Below are 21,562 nucleotides of genomic sequence, written 5' to 3'. Positions count from 1 at the left end.
GGGGGTTGCCTATGATAAGAAACCATCTTGGAGAAGTGGATCAGATATCATGGAACAAGTCCAAATACACTCCAGCTCCCCCTGGAGGTGGACGCAAATCGTGCAGTTGATCACGTGTCGTTACTGGAGATCACCTGATCGGATTCTCCACCTCCAGCACAACTCTGGCAAAAACAAATCAAGAGAAACCAACGAGAGAAACTCCCAAAAGCATGTGAATGTATGCGTTCAATGTAATTGAAGGGCAAGTCTCGAATTTTAGTGGGCAGGTTGGACCTCTGTTGGAGGATGAAACGTGTGAGTCTGCAACAAGATCGTCTGCACTTCATTGGATAACTGAGCTGACGCAGGAAGAGATGTGAACTCAGTTCTACTTTATAGTCAGACTGTAATTAGGAGCTCACTGCGAACCCTTCGTTGTAGACACAATGTCTCTGTTAGAAAGAGACATTTTGGTTATGGTACTCATGACCGCATTTACGCTTTCCTCAGGTAAGCCAGCACTATTTGACTCATCATATTTGTCAATTAACATTTCTTAGGTAGGATTGATATTTGAATCGATACAAATGTGTTTGTATTTGTCCAGGAGATAATAAGTGTCTGCCCCGAGACTTTGGCCATGGCTCTGTGGTGTGCGAGTGTAATTCCACATACTGTGACAGCGTGGGGCCGTTGATTGTGCCCTCACTGGGCCAGTTCACCGCCTACCTGAGCAGCAAGGCGGGCAGCAGGCTGGAACAGGTCCATGGCCAAGTCATCAAGAATAGCACTGCAGTGGGTGAGTAGCAGATGGGAGGGTGAATAGGGTACAGCCTCTTCTATACCGCCAATGGTCATAACAAGTGGCTTGAACTAATAACCCACAAGACAATCAATATCGTTAGGTTAAACAGTTGAGGATACAAGAACTTCTTGACAATGAACCACTTCCACTGATGGAATTTATTGTGCATATGACATGAAACTTGGCGTATCTGCACTGTGCACCTTGACTTAAACCTATGTTCCTATGTCTTCCAGGTCTCCGGCTAACTATCGTTCCTTTCCAGAAGTATCAGGAGGTCCGGGGCTTTGGAGGGGCCATGACGGATGCCGCTGCTGTGAACATTCTGTCCCTCTCCCCCGCCACCCAGGACCAGCTCCTGCGCCAGTACTTCTCCCCTGACGGTGGGTCAAGAGAACACATGATCCTTAAATCTAGGCGTGTCCCATCGATATAATGGCTCAATAGTCATTGTTCATGCTATGTGTTCTGTAGGTATTGGCTACAGTGTTGTGCGGGTGCCCATGGCCAGCTGTGACTTCTCCCTCCGTCTGTACACGTACGCAGACACACCTGGAGACTACGGTCTGGAGAACTTCACTCTAGCCCCAGAAGATACCAACATGAAGGTTCCTCACTCGTTCATTCACTCGTGCACTCACTCACTCTCCAGCTCTCTCTTACACATTTACTCACACACACACCACACACCACACACACACACACACACACACTCTACTTCTGCAGCACCCGTCTCACCTGTAGTCTCTCTCTGTCCAGATCCCCCTGCTGCAGCGGGCTCAGGCCATGTCCCCCAAGCCCCTGGCCCTGCTGGCCAGCGCCTGGAGCGCCCCCGCCTGGCTGAAGACCAACGGTGCTCTGACGGGGAAGGGGTCCCTCAAAGGGCAGCCGGGGGGCAAGGAGCACAAGACCTGGGCTCAGTACTACGTTAGGTAACAACATGCAGACGTGAATATATGTTGCTGGACCCCAGTAAGACAAGACATAACAAGATGCAAGAGGACCGGATGACGTGTGTGTCTCCTCCTGTAGGTTCCTGGAGGAGTATGCTAAGCACAATCTGTCGTTTTGGGCCTTGACCACTGGGAATGAGCCCTCTGCTGGACAAATGACAAACTACAGGTCATCCACTGCAGTTTTTTGCAACCGCTCAACTTCAATGACCAATAGGTATCTACCCGGTTTATCTAGAGGAAGAGAAGGACTGATGTGTTCATGGTTATGTGTCCCTACAGTTTCCAGGCCATGGGCTTCACGGCGGAGGAGCAGAGAGACTGGGTGGCTATGGACCTGGGCCCTGCTGTCATGGCTTCCATTCACCCCCACACACACATCCTCATTCTGGACGACAACCGGCTGTTGCTGCCCCACTGGGCTAAAGTGGTGAGACCACCAGACACAGTCTAACAGGGCAGAGCAGCATAGAGCTGCTGCCTGCTGCAACTAATCAATTCTTTTTACCATAGCCCTTAATTGGCAGCCAAGAAAAACTTTAGTATTCATTGTATAATCTAAAGCAGAACATTCCTGACGCTCTCAGCTGCAACTGTTTGGTATTTGTGCCTGATAAATGTTTAACAGTACTGGATCATTTCAGTAAATGGATTAGTCAACAACAGTAGATTTATTTAAAATTTCCGATTTATGATGTAAAAATACCAGACATTCGCTGATTAGTTTCAGAGACATTTAAATGCCCCTGTTTCCCCCCAGGTCCTCAGTGACGTTGAGGCAGGGCGCTACATACACGGCGTGGCGGTCCACTGGTACCTGGACAGCCTCGTCCCCGCAGAGATAAGCCTGGGCACCACCCACCACCTCTTCCCAGAGTACTACCTGTTCGGCACGGAGGCCTGCGCCGGCTGGAGCCCGGTGGACAGAGGGGTGAAGCTGGGCAGCTGGGAGAGGGCGGAGCAGTATGCCGCTAGCATCCTCCAGGTAGGCGGCCTCAGTGGCCTCCCACTCTGGCTCCAGTTACCCGTGTTGGACGGCCCTGTTTAGCTGTTGAGGAGCGGACCGTATCAAAAGCGATTTTTGAAGTCAGATATGGGTCATAAAAGAGCAGGTAGAGGTTAGGGATCTTGTTGAAGAATGCTGAATGGAGTTGGAACCTACCCAATACCTTGAACAACATACCCAAACAACTACACTACCCTGCCCTGAGAGTATAAGTAAAATATCAGTGTGAAAAATATATGACACACTCTTCCGAATGCTTTCCACAGCCAAGGAGGGCACATTGTTACCTTGTCTGCCTTCATTTGGTTCAGCAGTTTGAATGGCATCACAAGGGATTTAGTGTGCGTGTGCCATCCCCATAGGACATGGGAAACCGCACGCTGGGCCCTTCCCTGTGCCTGGTGTGATTGTTCTCTGTGTGGTTGACCTCAAGGACCTTAACCACTATGTGGTCGGCTGGACCGACTGGAACCTTGCCTTGGACCCGGGCGGTGGACCAAACTGGGTCAATAACTTTGTGGACAGTCCCATCATAGTGAACCAAAAACAAGATGTGTTCTACAAGCAGCCGTCCTTCTACAGTATGGCTCACTTCAGGTAACACCCATCTACTGTTATGTGTTGCATGAGATGGGAGGAGTAGTGGACCTCGAGTGTTTAGTGATGCATATTTTCTAGTCTGCTCATTTAGGGCAACTTTAATTTCTTACGCCTTGAATTGTCCATGATTATAATTCCTTCATAACATGTTATTTCTGTGGTCCATAGTAAGTTCCTGCTCAAGGGGTCTCGCAGAGTAGGCTTGTCCGCCAGTAAAGAGACCACCCTTGAGTTCTCGGCCTTCATCAGACCAGATGGCTCTGTGGTGCTGATCATACTGAACCGGTAGGGGTCGGGGATATGTGGTCGATAACCCTAACCCTAGACGCTGATGTGAGAATCAGGATTGTGTGTGTCTGTGTGTTATAGGTCAGCATTGGAGGTCCAGTTTGAGGTGTGGGACCATTCGGTGGGCTTCATTCCCTCTACAGCGCCCCCTAGATCTCTGCTGACGCTCGCCTGGAACACACACTGACATGACACCCACACAAACACAACCTGATGAACACACATTGACATGACTACCATGCAAACAAAACCTGATACACACAAAACACACACACTGACAAGACACCCCCACAAACACAACCTGATGTACACACAATAAACACACTGACAAGCCCACTGTACTTAACATCACATGTTTAACATGTCAACTGTTAAACTTGCCTGCAACCACAAGGGATGCACAGACACTGGACTAAGGTGTAAAGCCTAATCTCAGCTATCTTAAAAAGGTTGCAGCTCAAATTAATACTTGAAATTAAGACATTGGAAAAAACCTGCTGACTTTGAATAAACTGAAGGGAAGACATCGAAAACTGAATGCAAACCCATTAGGATTGTTCTAGGGTTTTGGATACAAGGCATACTAATGGTACGCATTGGTACTAATGTTTGAATCAAAACTGTAAAGTGTGCCTGCAGCCAGACATTCTCTTTATTATTTTTATAATGTACATAATTTGCATACTGTTCATACACTGTTTTGTTGAGAAAACAATGGGAACTGATTTGTCAATGTAATTACCTATTGCATAGAAAATTGCCCATTTATTTATAGGAGTAGTGATGGAAATGAATGGGGTCTGTTCTAAAGGATCCATCAAAGCTGCTGCCCATTTGGTGTTGTCAACCATTAATAACGCAGACAGCAGGATGTAGGCTAAATCTGAAAATACAGGTTGTTTCAAGGGTTGATTACACGCAAACGATGTTTGGGCATGGATAAATCGGATGAATGTACAGGAAGTACTGCAGCCAAATACAACATTTGTTCCAATTTATTATAACATCATACACATTTTTTCATATATATAATATACATATTTTGATAATCAGATTTCACTTTTTTTTTTTCATTCGCCGTGTTTATTAATTTCAAACCATAAATTGGACTAAAAGTATTTACATAAAAAAGTGATAAAAATGTGAAAGAAAAGACAAGTTAACCAATTAATAAAATGATGAGCAGAGATGACTTATTTTTTATATAATATATACAGCAGAACAAACGCCTGGATGTTAATGACAGACAAAACAAAACAGGGTTTACTCTTTATCTGGAAGACCCTGGGCCCGCCTTCTCCTTAAAAAAACCTTTAAGTCTTTCAGATGTCACCAAAGACAAGACCATACCTTTACCCTAATACACCCTTCACAACCTCTGTCGGTGGCCCTCCGTAAAGCCATTATTTCCCATATTTTTCTTGGAGGAAAACAGATAAACCAATGCAAAAGGGTTGTGTCTGATGTAGAACATAAGACTTTAGGAGACTCAACTTCAGCAGAGTGTAGGCTGAGCGCAGAAGAGAGACAAAACATGTGGAATACAGAGAGAGCTTCCATGACAGTGTATTACAGCAGTGCAATTTTCAGGCTGGAAAAATAAAACATACGGTATGGTGAGAGGACACAGAGGAATCAACTTAGTTTTCTCTCTGGAAATCGACAGCGAGATATACTGCACCTGGGCTGGTCGTCGAGGTCAGTATGAGAGGAAAACATGTAGCACAGCGCGTGTGTCCAGAGTACATGGTTATAGGAATATGTCAAGGAAAAACCAAAGCAAATGTTTATTTTTTGTAGTAGTGATGAAGGGGAGAGGAGAAGAAATGGGTACTTCTGTGAACATAGATGGGGGGGGAAGAAGGGAATGTGTGCGACTCAGAAGGACCATCTCTCCTGTGTTCTCGAGTCCGTGGCGAGGGAGGGGGACTCTGGGGGAGGCTGGCTACTGCTGTCCTCTCCATTCAAGCCCTTCCTGCACACTGGACACGTGTCATGCTGTCGGGGAAGGAGAGGAGAGCATTGAAAACACCTCAAGTTAGTTTTTCTCAAATTGTACCTGGAACTCCAGTTAACCAACACATGGAGCTTACTGAGCCCTTTTAACATTACCTATGCAGTAGCAACAAACTGACTAGATGCCAACATAATACAGAGAGCTTACTCTAGTTGGATTTTTGCTTTGACTTACAAAATGTATCGATGCTGTGGACGACCCTATACATATTTTCTTCCAATTCTTCCCAGCAATCCGATGCTTTTAAGCCATTAACTTGCCAAATACAGCACATTCCAGCACAACACTGCGACAGCCCTTTCCTAAGGTCATAAGGTGTTGTCCAAGGCTCTTACCATTTCCAACCAGGGAACTATACAGTCTGAATGGAAGAAGTGATTACAGGGTAGCTGTCTGACAGGCTCCCCGACTGAGAAGTCCTCTTTGCAAACAGGACATTCCATACTGCAGTCTGCACACACACAAGACAGTGGGACAGGACATTAATAAGCATCACGTAGACATTATGGAGTTAATGCTCAACTAAAGGCAGCGGCTATGTAATGTATGGCCAATTACAGAATTAATATTGTGATTTATAGTCCTGGTGTGTCATCAGACATGTATGTCCTGATCAGACATCGATCGATTCAACCAGTTGTTCATTCGAATATCGTGACCGACCCCAGAAATAAATAGTAATAAGACACCGTCAGTTGACAAAATTGTGGGCTACGTGGGCAGGAGGCAATGCAAGATCATGCAGAAGTCTGAGGACATCCTAGCGAGTCAGATAGCACCTGCCCCGCAAAGTCTCATTGCTGATGGTGCTGTACAGAGAAATAGGACACATTTTGAGGAGCCTAGCTGGCAAAAACGATTGAGGAAAAAGAGTTGCGACAGGTATATATATATTCATAGAAATGGTGTTCATAATATAACTGATTCCTGTGCTAGTTCATATTGGTAGTTTAATAGTCTCTATTGCACAATTAATATGTTTACATGTTGTCGTTTTATATCCACTGATAGAATGAGAACTGAAGGAGATACAAGGCGCTCATACAGGGAATGAGAGCACACTGAACCCATCAAGGTCAGCATTCAGTCCGTTCTAGTCCTGTGTCTGCATGGAGACGGCATGGGGCTGACCTGCTTGTTCCTGAGAGACGTGGACGGTGGGGAGGGAGGAGATCTTGTCCTTCTCTGCTGGAGGCGGACCCGTGTTTTCAAACTGTCCCAACAGCTGCACGCACGTCATGAAATAAAAGCACTGTTAACATTTCAAATCCATCAAAAGAAAAATATGCCACTGATAAGAAAAAACTGATGTGGGCATTGTGTCTACCTGCGTTATTACGGCGTCTAGTCCTCCCTGTCCCCAGGCATAGTCCCCCGGGTTAGAGTGCAGCATCCCTGTCCTGGAAGAACAGTGTAATAATCAACATATAGCAGAAGGCTAGGACTGTCACATGATTTACCATTAGCTACCACTAGCAATAGCTAATTGGATTCCAAGAACAGTTTGGACATACCATGATATAGGGGGTGACCCGGCGACTCCAGAGTTGACAAACAGACCCGCCAGAAACTGTTGTACAATCCTAAATATAAAAGAACAAGCATTAAGGGGAGCCACAAGAGCTGATGACAGGGTGGAGGCGGGTGTTTGAGGCGTGAGGCTGACTCACCCTTCCACCGCAGGAGACCGGTCTGGTCTGCTGCTGCCTCTGGACCGGTACCTCCGCTGGCTGTGCAGGCGAGGGGGACGCCCCGGCCCCCAGTGTTCCCCAGACCCAAACGGACCCCCGATGGGACCCCCTAGACCCGCCGGAACCGAACCCCCGATGGGCCCCCCTCCGAGCCCGCCTAGCCCGCTGAGACCTCCCAGACCCCCTCCAGGGACCCTGGGCTCGGAATCTGGGCTGTCGCCATCCGTTGTGAAAGGCCGGTCCACAAACAGAAGGTGCCATAACTAAAGAGGTGGAAATGGACAAAAGGAGAGCAGAAGAGCAGAAATGTAATGAACAAAAGAAGATGACAAGGGGATACTGGGAAAATGGACTTGAGAAGAAGAAGTTGCAATGCCACACAATTCATATCCAAGAATCCTCCTTTCTGTTCTAAATGGGCCAGCCTGACATTCTCCCAATGGAGTCCTGAAGCACAACACATACCTCTGCAAACTGTGTGGCTGTGTCATCGATTCCAATAGCGCCACCCTCCAGTAGACTGAGGGACATGACAAACAAGGGGACAAAACACATCATTAGCAACATGCACTGAGCACTCTACCTTATCCTACCTATAACAGTGGAAGACGCATTCAAGGACAGTGTTGAGCGGAATCTGACACAAGCTCAGACCACACAAACAAGCATGAGGCGAGGCACCAAATAAATAACACTTTTGTATAAATCCAACACTAATTGTTCACCAATAGATCAATGAAAATGAAAATAATACCTGGAGTCTTCTGTTACTTCCTCTATGAATCCCGAGTCACATCTTGGACAAATATATTCCTAGAAAGTCAAAAAATATATATTTTAAGTGGTTGGTGGACATAAAAAAGGAATAATGCAAGCATAAAAACATATACTTTGTCAACACAAAGTCTATATCACTGATATCCATGTTATTTGTATACGGACAATAGACACAAGCAGGATACGTTTTGCTTTATTTTATTTTAAACAGCATGCAAAACTAGGACCAAAATCATGGCAGGCCAGTGTAGCTTTGGCATGCATATAAAAATAGCAGGGAAACTCCGACAGTTCGAAACGTACCTTCTGGGAAGGAAAGTAAAACCAAACTGGCCTACAGAAAACACACAATACAGTGGGAAATAATCTATATTGGAGGAGGGCAACTGTCTACTACTAACTATACAAATTAGAGTGTGGATGTAAGCGATTGACAAGGTTAATTTAAAGCCTTTTGATGTTGCTTTCGTTATTGGAACGAAACAAAGCATCAAGCAAGCACATACCAACTCATGACGACTTGAGTGTTACCAAAGGAAAGAGGCCAAGAAGCAGAGGATCGCAGAGGGCACCCTTGACAGACACATTACGCTGTTTTAAAGGCAATACAACGACACATCTCTGTTTGGTTGTTTGCAGAACACAACATCGACCAGATTGAGTGCCATCAACACCAGCCCTTGTCCCGGGTCCTAGCACTGTACAATGAAAATAACGACCACCGCCGAGGACCCAGCGTCGGCTATGAACAACGGGACGACCCCGGCAACGTCTCGGTGTTTAGGAAAACAAACGAGAGCCCCGGAGAACGATCCTGAGGACCGAGGGCCACAGCTCCTGACCGAGGGCCACAGCTAGCTGGCTACCGAGCAGCGAGCTAGCAGCTGATACTGTGGTTATTCCTACATCATGTCATCTATGAAAAGGTAAAGTATTAATAATGACTCAATAAGAGAGACAAAGGGGCCGCCTTACCGGGAGCTTGGGGCTCACTTCTCCCTTACAACAGTGACAGAAGAACCGATGAGGGGGTAGAGCCGCAGCCTCCGCCATCTTCCCCTAAATAGCACAAACACTGACGTCGGTCCTCCAGCGATATGAAGACAGCGCTCGGACGGCAGCCCGGCATGCACCGCGGCGGTCATATGAGAGAGCAGGAGAAGAAGGGCGGAAGTGTTGTGTTGCGTTGCGTCGTGGCGGAAGCCCGGCAAGCACCGCGGCGGTCATATGAGAGAGCCGGAGCAGAGGGCGGGCGAAAGTGTTGTGTTGTGTTGTGTCGTGGCTGCAGCCCAGCATGCACCGCGGTTGCCATAGCGCTGGAGCGGAGGAGGGCGGAAGTGTTGCGTTGTGTTTTGTTGTTGCTGCAACCCGGCCGCATGTGTTGTCACACTCACCCGGATCATTAAAAATAAATATTAGAGTTTCGCAAAGGTACCCGAGCTAACTTCATGTTGAACTGAGGGAAAGGTAACATAAAGGTCGAAAATTTCATGATTAAACCTTTAAGTTTGGCTTGCATTGATTGTCACCTGCGCATGGGCTTGTTCATCAGTTTACATTCGAAATGCCCCCTTTTCGGTTGACATCCACATTTTCTGTCGCTGTTTGTAAGGTGGCAGTTACATTCTATACTATCTAGTGTCACTTTGACACATGTTGGTTAGGCCTTTATCATTATTTTATTGCCTGCATCTTTATTTTCGTAAACAGATGACTGCCCAGGAGGCCCGCCTGTGTGGGCTTCTACTCCGGGAACACTTCGGAGAGGTGGTGGAGAAGATCGGGACGCACCTCCTCAGGAGTGGGGCTCAGAACCTACGCACCATCGTCAATGAGAGTGGTACTCCGATCGACCTGGTATGCTGGCACATTATTAACCATTAAAACGACCATTAAGGATGTCTTCATAGTTAGACATACAATTACGCTGGTTGGTCCCAAGTTTGTAATATGGACTTGCGTCCGAACAACAAGGCCTCCTTTCTCTCTATTTTCCAGGTGAAGAAGTCTCTGTGTGTGCTGATGAAGCATGGCGCATGCAGGTTCAGCATAGGTCGCAAAGGACCAGGGAGTCCTGTGGAGTACCAAGCGAGCTGCGAGAGGATCTTGGGGATTCTGCGCTATCCACGCTACATATACACAGCCAAGACACTCTACAGTGATACGGGAGAGCTGATCATTGAGGAATTGCTTCAGCGGGGCCACATGACCATGAGCAGTATTGTGAAGATGGTGGCCGACCGACTCACCCACAACATGGAGGGTCAGTTCCTGAGACCTTCATGGAGGGACTTGTTTCAAATGTATCACATGTTCTGATTGTCTCTGCAAGGCTATTAGTAATAATAATATATAATGGTTTTCTTTGTTGTTGTTTTAACTCTGCTAGAGGGTCGCAGCATAGAGTACAACGAGGTGGTCTCCACCTTCTCCAAGCTGGTCGAGACACACTTCCTGCAGCGATGTCCCCCGGTGTCGGAGGTCGTGCCACCGGTCAGCACCGCTCCGACGGTCCCCGGAGCCCCGGCGGCCCCCGTCAGCACCGGCCCCCCCACCCCCGAGAGCTTCTCCGACTGCTACTTGGTGCCTAGCGTTTCGCTGGCGGGCCGGGGCAAACGAAGGCGCTCTGGTGAGGACGTGGTCTTGGACCAGGGGACCACCAAGAAGGCCAAGACGGACCTCCAGGTGGGTGGGGGACGGGGACACCGCCTAGCGTTCAGAATCGTCTAAAGCCTGGGAAGCTTGTCTTGATTTATTGTGTTGAGTTTTGGGTTTCAAGGTATTGGGTTATTTGTCTGAGAACATTATCCACATGCATTTCTATATTTTTTTATCTGTCAAGCACACACTTGAATATCCGTGATAACCTTTCTGATTACATAGGATTTGGATTCTGTATGAAAGGATATTTAAAATGAGTGAACTGTTTTGAATCTACTTCTCAGACACATGGAGACGAGGGTATCTACTGGCAGGTGAACTTTGAGAGGTTTCATCTCCACTTCAGAGACCAGACCATAATAAGCGCCGTGGCCAGCAAACTGGACCAGGTGAGGATTTCTTGTAGGATGTTGACTAACGTCCAGTGTAGATTAACTTTGTATCGCAAAGTCTTCAGACCATTGACCTTAATGAGTAAAACCAGTACAAAAATACTAATTGAAATACATACACCATTGTACCTGTTATACATATACCGCTGTATGATGATAATCATTTTTCTTTGCATACTTATTAGGCATGGGAATCTCTTGGCACCTCACGTTTCGATTCCGATTATGAGGTCAACGATTCGATTCTGAAGCGATTATCGATGCAACAAATTTTTTTATGTACATTTCCATGCGTGATTTTCAAAAATATATATATATCTGGGTTTGCTACTCAGAGTTTGCTAATCACTTCCTACTTTTGTGATGATCATTAAAGACATCAACAGATGAATAAACGTATCTAATATTTCATGAGAGAAAGCTTTTGTCACAAATATGACGTTCTATGAACAATGCAATAATCAATGCAGCTTGCATTATAACACAATATGGAAGCATGCAAAAAAATCAGTTTCAGTTTTATTTCATTTCTAATCTTTCTTTTCTATGTCTTTAAAGGAAAAGCTGCTCTTGACTTAGAAGGAGTTCTTGTGTCTGGCTGTGAGTTTGCACGCATGCTATGCGTAGGCTGAATCGCAATCGTGTCAAGACAAATCAAATTGGCCAACAATACACACTGAAGATCAATTCAATGATTTTAAAATTACAAAAATTATCCCCCCTGGTTGCAGCAGGCAAAAAAAAAAAAAACGAGAATCGCGATGCATCGAGGAATCGATTATTTTTCCCACCCCTAATACTTATAGTGCACCAATGAAGCCTCATCTATATGTGTCTGTGTCCACCCCAGACGAGCAGTGAGATAGTGAGAACCATGCTGAGGATGAGTGAGGTGACCACCACCCCCTCTGCCAGCTGCACCCAGGCCCTGTCAGCCAATGAGGTCTTCAGGTCCCTGCCAGCCAACTACAGCATCAGCCGGCCCGTCTTGGACCAGTACCTCACACTGCTGGTTGATGACCCGGTAACACTGAACTAGATTCATATAAATGCAATGTTTAACACTGTTTCTGTTGGTCGGTACATTTGACATATTATACATGCATACACGTATATTTGTAGCTTCCCTAATGATATCCTCCTTTCTAGATGGAGTTTGTGGGGAAGACGGGAGACAGCGGAGGAGGAATGTATGTCGTCAGTATCCTTTTGATCTAGGAGGGAACCACGCTGTGATGGGATTCACATTGAGAATTATTTTCTTATAAAGGTGTGATATCGTGCTTTTTTGACTTTTCCCTTTGCTTTTCTGTTAAAAGGCCTATATATATACATGTTTTTTATATGCTGAGCCAGAAAAATCTAAGTCCGAGGCAGGGGGAGTATTCGTGCCCACCGAGAACGCCCCTCAATAAGTGCGTGAAACAGATCGTTTGTGCTCAAGTTTTTGCACTCAGACTGATGTTTACGAGGGGATGTGAATTTGCCGACAGACACGCAAAGCGTTCGGCCGATAGCAAAAGGGTCGGCGTGCTGACCAATCACAGCAGACTGGGCTACTCGGGAGGGGGGCCTTAAAGTGACATGATACTAAACAAAGTTTTTGAAGGACGCTGAAATTGGTTTTGCAGAAACCAACAGTGTGAGAATGATAAGGGGTATTTCTAACATGCAGCAATGTAACCCTATTCTATTAGGTTGCAATAATCAAATTATTATCCCTCAAATAGCATGATATGGGATCTTTAACTCATGGCACTAGATCTGCACAAAGCGCTGACCAACCTGGCGAGGGCCACACTCGAGTCCGTGGTACAGGAGAAGTACGCTGCTTTGTAGACCGCCCATGGTGGTTTCTTTCTAAGCGATTTGAAATATACCATTTAAGGAGCCAGTTATTCCACCCACCGTCAAATCTTCTATTCATTCCAATCACAGGTTTGGCTCCCGGTCTGCACGCATCTTTCGTCTGTTACTACGGAAACGCCATCTGGAGCAGAAGCAGGTGGAGGACTTTGCGATGATCCCAGCCAAAGAAGCCAAAGACATGCTGTACACATTGATGTCAGAGAACCTGGTGCTCCTTCAGGTACATCTACCTAACCAAACCATCCAGAGAAGGCCTTCCTGCCTCCCGTTCCCTTGAGACACTGTTGGGTTTTTGGATTACACAACCGTTCAAAAGTGTGAGGTCACTTAGAAATGTCCTTATTTTTTAAAGAAAAGCACTGTTTTTTTCAATGAAGATAACATTAAATTCTTCAGAAATACAGTCTAGACATAGTTAATGTGGTAAATGACCACTCTAGCTGGAAATGGCAGATTTTTAATTGAATGTCTACATAGGTATACAGAGGGCCTTTTCCAGGAACCATCACTCTTGTGTGCTAATGGTACATTGTTTAGCTAATTGTGTTAAAAGGCTATTTGATGATGAGAAAACCCTTGAGCAATTATGTTAGCACAGCTGAAAACTGTTGGAATGGAATGGAAAACATGAAATTGTCTGGGTGACCCCCAAACTTTTGAAAGGCAGTGTATGATTTTTGATTCCAGGAACTCCCCAAGACCCCGGACCATGCCCCCTCCCGTACCTTCTACCTGTACACTGTCAACCAGCTGGCTACTGCTAGGATGTTGCTGCAGCACTGTTACAAGGTAAATGACCACATAACGTTGTGGATGTCACAGCATCGTGTTGTTGGCCAAATGGGCTCAGTTGGACTCCTGTTTGAGGTATTGGCTCTTCCTCCCTTTAGACCGTGGCCAACCTCATAGACCGCCGCTTGTTCGAAACCAAGGAGAGCAAGTAAGTGAAAGAACACAGCCAGGGCTTCTCACATCCATATCTCAAAAACCGAATTATCCCGGAGCCTGGATCCTTTTAAAGCACAGACTAGGACCTCTTTGGCACCTAAGCACATGTATTGATTGGCTGTTGTCCGGACTGACAGGCGTCTGCTAGAGAAGTCCCAGCGAATCGAGGCCATCATGGCGTCGTTGCAGGCCAGCGGTGCAGAGCCTGAGCAGCTTACTGAGGTGGAGGAGATGATCAGCGCCCCTGAGAAGCAGCAGCTGGAGTCACTGAGACACCATATCAACAAGTAGGAGCAGAGCCCCACTGGACCTAGGAACTAGGGCTGACCCTTAATGCTCCACTATCCAGTAGTCTTTCAGCAAAGTCGACCAAGTGTCCATTAGTCGCTGATAAAGTAAAAATAAAAACAAAGCCCTCCCTGACATGGCTGTTAACATTAACGCTCCCGCGATGGAGAGTCATACAGGGAAACGGAACTGACACACGCCTGGCGTTCATAGTATACTGTACATGCCAACCGGACAACGTATCAACACTAACCGCTGTCCCCACGCTGCTCAGACACACCCACCACTCACTAAATAAGAACAGTTTTTTTACTTCATTTTTTTTGACGACCGGCAAGCTTTCTTCTTTCTTGCTTTTAAATCAAGTTGTGTGCATTTTTACGGTACATAAATATGATTCACTCAACATTCATTGTCTATGCCGTTCATTTGGCGGCCCGCACAGTTTGTGTGCTTGTTCCAATTATATTTGTTAATTATAACAAATTATTATTTTAGTGTGATCTGTAATGGTGCAATGTTTAACAGTGTTTATTTACCAGCTCACACACACAGCTCTTCACTCTGAACAAATCCCCCATGCCACTGTCACTACAGTGTATATGTTGTTGGCTCAATAACAGGTGTAGTGATTTCCTTATTCTAATCTGTTTATCTCCAGGTTGGATTCTGCAGAGAACCAGGTGGATGAGACCATCTTCCTGCTCAAGTCTTACGTGGCCTCCACTGCTAGGATCACACGGTGATGGCGTTACTGTCGGGACTTTAATCTCCATCGTTCCTATTCAGACGAAGCTTCTCGCTACCTTCTGATATTGTGGTTGTTTATCAGTTTGTGTTTGCTTTTGACCTTTTTCTTTCAGTTACAATAAAGTTGTATATCTTCAGCTGAATGAAGGTAAAACCAAGAGCATCTGTTCAAACTCTTTAATTTCGACAACAGACGGACAGAGACAGTGAGACAGACATAGGACAACGTAATGTGCTGAAATGTAAAATGATGTCTGAATATTAAATAAAAGGACAATTGTTTAATGCACTTGAGTCAAAAAACAAAGTAGAAAAAGTTATTTACATAAGTGCCCCCGACCCTATGAATAGTGGGTAGTGCATTCCTGTCGGACCTCCATTTTCCCCTGGTCCTGGAGGTCCTAGTTGAGGCGTAGAGCTCTGGATCCAAGACCTAGCGCTGTGAGGGACCCGGGACTGTCATTGGCAGCATGTGGGAAGGACCACTCGGGTAACCATCACAACCGTTGTCATGGCAGCTGACCGCTTCACTCCTCCTGGGTCTCCTCTTCCTCGGGCTGTTTCCGTGTGAAGAAGCCCAGCTTCATCACGAGAGACACCGGGGCATTAATGATCACAGCAATCAATGAAAGGAGCCACTGCTTCTGCAGTGCTACTCATCCTATAATATCTTATATATATCTTATAGGATGAGTAGGACGCAGAATCGACAAGTTATGTAGAACCATTTAAAACGGATTGGGTAAAAGCCATTTAAACGTACCTTCCATAATACAAAGATGATTAGCGCCAATAAGAGCAAGCCTCCAATAATGCTACCAATCAGAATCCAGAGTGAGATGGGAATGGCGCGCCCCTTGAGCACCTCCAAGACCGTCTTGATGGTGGAAAGAGGAGGATGGAGACAAATATACCTATTTTAATACTTTTCTCTTTCTATCATGCGTTTCGTTATTTAAAAAGGTACACTAACTACATGTGAAATAAAAGGGAAAACAATCCTTCAGAGAATCCAATGTTTGTCATTTATTATTGCACTTGATTTCTATAACTTCACTGGTTGCAAATTGTTGCAAGTTTAATCTGAATACGAGCCCTGTGAAAAGACAGATAGACCCTTCTCCCAGAGGCATCGTAGGATCCATCTACTTATGGATCTACTTCTTTAATGTACCAGGGCATAGGCAGCAGACTAAACTATTGAAGATAAGCCTAGTACCCATGCCTGTTATAAATTAGTAACAGACCCATAATTAGTGTTATGACATAAACCTATGATTGTCCTAAATTGTATATCGCTGTTGAAAAACAACGCTTTCTTTTCTAATCAAATTATTATTTGAATGGGAGAAATCATTTTGTGCCACTGATGGGAGAATGAAACAATCCTCTTTGGCTCCAAGGCCTGGTGTATGAGTGGTCAGGTTTACCCTGTGTATTGATGGCTAGCTGTGAGGGAGAAACACACCACCCTTTGCGTTCGCTCCTTACCTCTCTCCAGACAGCGCCTGCCCCCAGGGTGATGAGGTGACTCTCCTGGGCTGCCAGGCGATAAGTGCCGACTACCTTTACTGACTTGTACTTGGCCTAGTGAGGGAAACAGAGACCGATGTCACTAGAGCTGGGGGTGTCTGCTGACAAATGCAAGTTACCTTTGTGCTGATACCTGTTGTGGCTCTCTTAACAAGACAACAACAGTGTCTGTGTGAGTGTGTATGTCTCACTTTTCTGAAGAATTCGTCTTGAACCCTGCGACTGACGCGAATAAGGACTTCTTGTCCTTTCAGGAGCTGCCGCACGTCACACACCACCTCTACGCACCAGGACCTGCTGCAGTTCTGCACACAGAAACGGGCCATCACTTACAGTCTAGTACTAAAGGCACATGCTGTTGTCTGTGAAACCAAAGGCTGCTGCTCACCAGAATGTCATTCTGCAGCATGTCTTCAGGGTGGAGAGGCCGTACGTCTCTCTGCCTGCCCTTCAGCCGGGCCAGATCGCTCACTACACTGCAGTTCACCCCAGTAGCCTGCAGGAGGGGTAGTGAGGGACCGTCACGATAGATCTGCACAAACGTCACTCACAGAGAACAGAGTTCTCTCTCCCTCTGGATCGCTTTCACTGTCTCTTACCCACACAGAAAAGAGGGAGTACCCCTCTCAAACTGTTTTCGAGTCGTATCTATTTCTCTCTGTCCCACACATAGACACATACAGAGAACTACTCACGTTGTGGAAGAAGACCTCAGTGACGTTCATAAACACTCTGTCCCCCGCGGCCACCGCAGGCAGGTTCAGCCGCAGCTCCATGTTGTTCACCGCGTAGCAGCCCAGGTTCTGCAGCTACACACACGCACACGTGCAAACGCACACGCACCCACACACGTAAATGCACGGGCACACACACACACACACACAGACATTCACACACACCCTCACTAAATTTATATTGTGGTCCCAAGCCCTATTTAGGGACTATATTTCATAAGGAATTAATAAGAAATGTGATTGAAGGCACATCTAATGAGCATGTGGTTTACGTGTGTATCGATGAATTGAATGATGCCAAGGGCCCAGCCTTTACCTTGAAGTTGGTGTAGAACTCAGGCCCTACGGCCTCGGACATCGTCCTGGAGGGGTGGACCTCGTAGCGGTTCAGCTTGGAGTCACTGCAACAGAAAGCAACAAGCAAAAGTTAAGCACTTTGAGATTCTTGAATATAAAGTGCAGTATAAATAAAATTTATTATTATTATTATTATAAAGAAAGCTAGTAAGGGTTGAAATGCCCTCGGTGTATCAAATGGATCCCGATAGTGTATGTTTGAGCAACACACCTGCTGACGAACAGGTCTGGCTCGTACTGGACAAAGCTCTGCAGCTGGACGCTGTTGTCCGCCAGAGTGTCCTCTCGCTCAACACTGTCGCTGCAAGCAGAGAACCACACGCGGGGCCAGAGGTCAGCACACATGTCACGGCAGAGCGTCTGTACATATAAGGTGTAAGGTAGCGTGATGGAAGCTACCTGGCCGCATTGAGCTTCATCTGGACCCGGCTGTGTAGCGACGTACAGCTGAACTCGAACTCCAGCATGAAGTCTACCTGGAGGTGGAGAGAGAGACGAGGGTAAATGGGCAAGTTGAGTGTAGCCTCATGACTTAACTGTTTGTGTAGCCTCATGACTTAACTGTTTGTGTTATAAGCCTCCACCTACCTTGGACTGGGACCGGAACACAGGGTAGCTGACGTTACAGGAGTGACTGTTGGACCCCAGCGCTGTGCACTCAATCTTAAACTGAGTGTCGTCCTGCGACCGCAAGGAGCAGAGAGATGAGTAGTCTGCTAATGTTGATGTCAATACTAATATCTTTTCACAGATTGATTACTAAATACTGTGCTGGTATGTGCTGTGTAGTGTCATCCTTGTAGTAGTTAACGTGTAAGCAAACCCCTTGTTTCATCGAATTTAAACATTGAGATATAAAATAAATGTGTTTTGGGCTAAGAGTTCTGGGAAGAAGTGGGCGTGTTATCCCCATGGATACGACAGAGGGCAACTTCGTGATACTGTGTTTGTGTATGAACATTATAATGAGCATTGCTGCAAATTAATGTTGTTGTACTATAAGTGCAACACCATGCTACGAACGTGGTGTTGCACTATGAACAAGATTCGAACATATTTAAGCAAAGGTGGATGAGTTTGGCTTGATGTTTTAGTGTATTTGTGTGTTTGTGTGTGTGGTTGTGTGTAAGTGTGTGACTACATGCATTTGAGTTTGGTGTTCCATCATCTGTGCATTAGTAGGTTTGCTTGTGTGCTTGTGTGTCTGTGAATGTGTGTGCGCGCTTGAATGAATGTGTGTGTGGCAGCTAATGCTAACTAGCGTACCCTGATGCTAAGGCTGGAGAAGTGCAGGTTGCGTGAGTAGTGCAGCACCAGGCTGGAGTTGTACGCATTCTCCAGCTTGTTGTGGAGCTGAACCTCCACGGCCAGCCGTCTGCGGGGGCTCCGGATCACATAGGGCTTGTGCCTGCCAAAAACAACCAGTAAGTACAGCCTGATGGCACCACCTGGTCAGGGGCTGCCGGAAGGTGTATGTGTGTGTGGGTGCGTGCGTGCGTTATTGCGTGTGTGCGCGCGTGTGTGTGTGTGTGTGTACCTGGTCCCAGAGATATCCATGTGTGCGTTCAAGACCAGGTCTGTGGTGCACACGTCATCCTCACCACAATCCTTAAAGAAAGGGATCTGGAGAGATGTGAGAGAGTGAGGGAGACAATAATACACTTACTGGTTTGAACTGAACATAGCGTCCATAGTGAGGATGACATCCTGATCCTCGGATGAGAAGGGTCCACTCACAAACTTCTTGACGGTGGTGGGCCAGGCCTCGTCCAGCACCGGGCCGCTCTCCGTGTTGTTGATTTTGTAACGCAGCGAGAAGCTGATTGGACGGATATAGTCAGCGGTGTCCTGTCAACAGAGACACGGTCATTCACAGATGTGAATGTCTGGGCCAGTAGCGTGCGGTGACTCTAAATTTCAGTTAGGCAGAAACTACTGGCGTATGACCACAACCACAATTTATATGTTTTTTTAATATGTACATAATATATACATATGTAATATTGTATATATGCTTCACATCACTCACACCCGTGGTCCATAATTCCCCTCATCCTGTGCACACTAAAACCAGTGTTTCTCTTTGAGCAACCACATAGCCATTTTTTGCTTTTCATACCATGCTCGGGAGAAAGTTCTGTTCTGTTGTAAAATTTCCCCCTTTCCTTCGTTTGTTGGATAATGTTTATGTCCGTCTGGGCCAAGTTGTTTGATGGCTTTACTTCTCTTCCAATTTGAACCTCTCAAATGTTTGTTTTTTTAACAGAAACTCAACACTGTTAATCACAGGTGCAACACCACTCGCCATATCTGCATCTGATATAGGAACGACGAAAGACGCTGGCGGAATAATTTGAGTTAAAATAACAACAGTTATAGAATATATGACCATGGGGCAGACTACTTTACGACCATATAGGCGCCTTTCAGCGCAGATTGCAATTCTTATTGCAGCCTGCAGGGTTATGCGATTAACATACGGAGGAACGCAGTCGCTGAGCTGCCCTGCCCCAACACTGCATGACATGTTAAACTCAACTACAATCACCACCATCATCCAAAATTTGATGTTAACAGACCAAAAATAGTCGGAAAGCCTACAGAAACTAAAGATAGTTAATTGGAAAATCACATTATTAAAAATAGAGTTGGCTCAATGATTAGCTGAGGAACAATTTTTTTGGGAGCATGCTTTTGCAAGTAGTTCACTGCCCCACCTGCCCATATAGATGGCAAGCGCCTGGCATGGGGTATTGGGTTGTAGGATTATTCACTTATGTATCAGGTTGTATTCCCTCTCACGTGTCCCCACACAGGCTTCCTTCTATCTCTGACTTTCAGCCCACTATTTTGATATTTTTCCCTTAGGGTTAGTCCTCAATCCTCTCTTCCCCAGCCCCTTGAAGCTGTCGCTGTGAAAGCACTCACATAGACGTGGAAGGGAAGGCTGTAGCAGAGCATATGTCCCGTCTGAACCCCAACCACCATCTGCGTCTGTCGCTGGGAGTTGTCATCAAACAGCGCCCGGGCCGACAGCTTCCTGTCGTCCAGCATGGCCGTGATCCACAAGGCTGAGTCAGAGCACACACAGCCCGGAGCGTCAGAATAAAAAGAACCAGTTCAATCAGAAAGGCTTTTAAAGGTCCCATGGCATGAAAATCTCACTTTATGAGGTTTTCTAATATTACCGTAATATGAGTTCCCCTAGCCTGCCTATCGTCCCCCAGTGGCTAAAACTTGCGTTCGGTTTAAAACGATCGTTTGAGATTCATAATATCGTCTTGAGGCGCACACAAGTGATAATATATATTATAGGATATAGATATCTATGTATAATATGATATTATTTAGATATAGAGCTCCAAATATTCTAGTGTTCTAGAATATTTACAGCACACGGTCAAAGGCTGTGTGCGCCTCGGCATTGCGATACATCCACTGTAAACGGAGTGCATGGTACCGTGGCTGCAAGCTGCCCAGGGCCACACCCCCACCCTCCTCCTTGACCCGCCTCTCTCCTCCTCATTTGCATGAAAGCTACATACACCGAAACGGCGCGTTTGGGGAAAGCTCAATATTCGACTGGCTCGTAGTGGCTGTAATTCTTCACCAAGGCGGAATTTCGGGAACGTCTTCGAATAATGTGTTAGGTGCCCACTAATATCTATATTAAAGCATCCATAAAGTAGCATGCCATGGGACCTTTAAGAAAGCTTTCACATACAAGGAATGGTAAATTGGGGCTGAGATACAAGAAACATTATGAGATAGGAAAAAGATATGAAGAAATCTATACAATATAAGGTATATATATATAGGTATGGAGGTAGTGAAGCTACTATTCACAAGGTATGGAGGTAGCGACGTTACTGTTCACTAGGTATGGATGTAGCGACGTTATTGTTCACCAG

The 21,562-nt window shown here is 46.0% G+C and overlaps 4 protein-coding genes across 6 annotated transcripts in view; 2 read left to right on the top strand and 2 right to left on the bottom strand.

The window, feature by feature from the left end:
- The first annotated feature begins 109 nt into the window (after window positions 1–109).
- On the top strand, window positions 110–3,968 carry gba1 (glucosylceramidase beta 1). The gene is made up of 11 exons (XM_060053690.1): window positions 110–492; window positions 590–781; window positions 1,024–1,170; window positions 1,262–1,395; window positions 1,547–1,719; window positions 1,820–1,909; window positions 2,023–2,170; window positions 2,501–2,725; window positions 3,180–3,343; window positions 3,515–3,631; window positions 3,716–3,968. The coding sequence occupies exons 1-11, from the start codon at window positions 429–431 to the stop codon at window positions 3,819–3,821; spliced, it is 1,560 nt and encodes a 519-aa protein (XP_059909673.1). The 5' UTR covers window positions 110–428; the 3' UTR covers window positions 3,822–3,968.
- A 643-nt stretch (window positions 3,969–4,611) lies between these two features.
- Window positions 4,612–9,252, bottom strand: rnf115a (ring finger protein 115a). Its single transcript, XM_060053693.1, has 9 exons — window positions 9,095–9,252; window positions 8,097–8,155; window positions 7,808–7,862; window positions 7,322–7,605; window positions 7,166–7,234; window positions 6,979–7,051; window positions 6,783–6,876; window positions 5,987–6,102; window positions 4,612–5,632 (listed from the first exon to the last, which is right to left on the bottom strand). Exons 1-9 carry the CDS (start codon window positions 9,170–9,172, stop codon window positions 5,513–5,515), a joined length of 948 nt encoding a protein of 315 aa, XP_059909676.1. The 5' UTR covers window positions 9,173–9,252; the 3' UTR covers window positions 4,612–5,512.
- Window positions 9,253–9,376: 124 nt separating this feature from the next.
- On the top strand, window positions 9,377–15,316 carry polr3c (polymerase (RNA) III (DNA directed) polypeptide C). Of its 2 annotated transcripts, none has more exons than XM_060053688.1 (13): window positions 9,377–9,586; window positions 9,830–9,976; window positions 10,118–10,382; window positions 10,509–10,804; window positions 11,065–11,169; window positions 12,023–12,196; window positions 12,322–12,373; window positions 12,935–12,995; window positions 13,111–13,261; window positions 13,729–13,830; window positions 13,932–13,981; window positions 14,127–14,276; window positions 14,939–15,316. In XM_060053688.1, exons 2-13 carry the CDS (start codon window positions 9,830–9,832, stop codon window positions 15,021–15,023), a joined length of 1,638 nt encoding a protein of 545 aa, XP_059909671.1. In that variant the 5' UTR covers window positions 9,377–9,586; the 3' UTR covers window positions 15,024–15,316. The 2 variants fall into 2 exon arrangements, with proteins under 2 accessions (XP_059909671.1, XP_059909672.1); XM_060053689.1 differs by having other exon boundaries at window positions 9,438–9,597.
- Window positions 15,190–21,562, bottom strand: part of itga10 (integrin, alpha 10) — a 41,854-nt gene continuing 35,481 nt past the window's right edge. The window contains exons 17-30 of one of the 2 annotated variants that reach the window (XM_060053680.1): window positions 20,580–20,722; window positions 19,389–19,499; window positions 19,189–19,274; window positions 18,918–19,059; window positions 18,240–18,332; window positions 18,051–18,127; window positions 17,863–17,952; window positions 17,611–17,695; window positions 17,256–17,369; window positions 16,949–17,056; window positions 16,752–16,865; window positions 16,519–16,614; window positions 15,791–15,904; window positions 15,190–15,608 (exon numbers count right to left, since the gene is read on the bottom strand). In XM_060053680.1, coding sequence (XP_059909663.1) covers window positions 15,555–15,608; window positions 15,791–15,904; window positions 16,519–16,614; window positions 16,752–16,865; window positions 16,949–17,056; window positions 17,256–17,369; window positions 17,611–17,695; window positions 17,863–17,952; window positions 18,051–18,127; window positions 18,240–18,332; window positions 18,918–19,059; window positions 19,189–19,274; window positions 19,389–19,499; window positions 20,580–20,722 — 1,427 coding nt within the window. In that variant the 3' untranslated portion in view covers window positions 15,190–15,554. Of the gene's footprint in view, window positions 15,905–16,518; window positions 16,615–16,751; window positions 16,866–16,948; window positions 17,057–17,255; window positions 17,370–17,610; window positions 17,696–17,862; window positions 17,953–18,050; window positions 18,128–18,239; window positions 18,333–18,917; window positions 19,060–19,188; window positions 19,275–19,388; window positions 19,500–20,579; window positions 20,723–21,562 lie in introns of both variants that reach the window. The other variant, XM_060053679.1, reaches the window with a different exon arrangement.

This window comes from Gadus macrocephalus, chromosome 6, assembly GCF_031168955.1.
Source record: "Gadus macrocephalus chromosome 6, ASM3116895v1".
In the NCBI taxonomy this organism is placed as follows: domain Eukaryota; kingdom Metazoa; phylum Chordata; class Actinopteri; order Gadiformes; family Gadidae; genus Gadus; species Gadus macrocephalus.
Note: the sequence above shows the minus strand (reverse complement) of the source record. Positions and strands in the feature narration are given on the sequence as shown.

Coding starts and splice junctions, on each gene's coding strand:
- polr3c (XM_060053688.1), top strand. CDS start 9,830: ATGACTGCCCAGGAGGCCCGCCTGTGTGGGCTTCTACTCCGGGAACAC. Junction 9,977..10,117: donor GTGGTACTCCGATCGACCTG/GTATGCTGGCAC, acceptor TCTATTTTCCAG/GTGAAGAAGTCTCTGTGTGT. Junction 12,996..13,110: donor GAGTCCGTGGTACAGGAGAA/GTACGCTGCTTT, acceptor TTCCAATCACAG/GTTTGGCTCCCGGTCTGCAC.
- rnf115a (XM_060053693.1), bottom strand. CDS start 9,172: ATGGCGGAGGCTGCGGCTCTACCCCCTCATCGGTTCTTCTGTCACTGT. Junction 7,235..7,321: donor CGGTCTCCTGCGGTGGAAGG/GTGAGTCAGCCT, acceptor TTTTATATTTAG/GATTGTACAACAGTTTCTGG. Junction 6,103..6,782: donor CGTCTCTCAGGAACAAGCAG/GTCAGCCCCATG, acceptor GTGTGTGTGCAG/ACTGCAGTATGGAATGTCCT.
- gba1 (XM_060053690.1), top strand. CDS start 429: ATGTCTCTGTTAGAAAGAGACATTTTGGTTATGGTACTCATGACCGCA. Junction 1,396..1,546: donor CAGAAGATACCAACATGAAG/GTTCCTCACTCG, acceptor CTCTCTGTCCAG/ATCCCCCTGCTGCAGCGGGC. Junction 3,344..3,514: donor TACAGTATGGCTCACTTCAG/GTAACACCCATC, acceptor TGTGGTCCATAG/TAAGTTCCTGCTCAAGGGGT.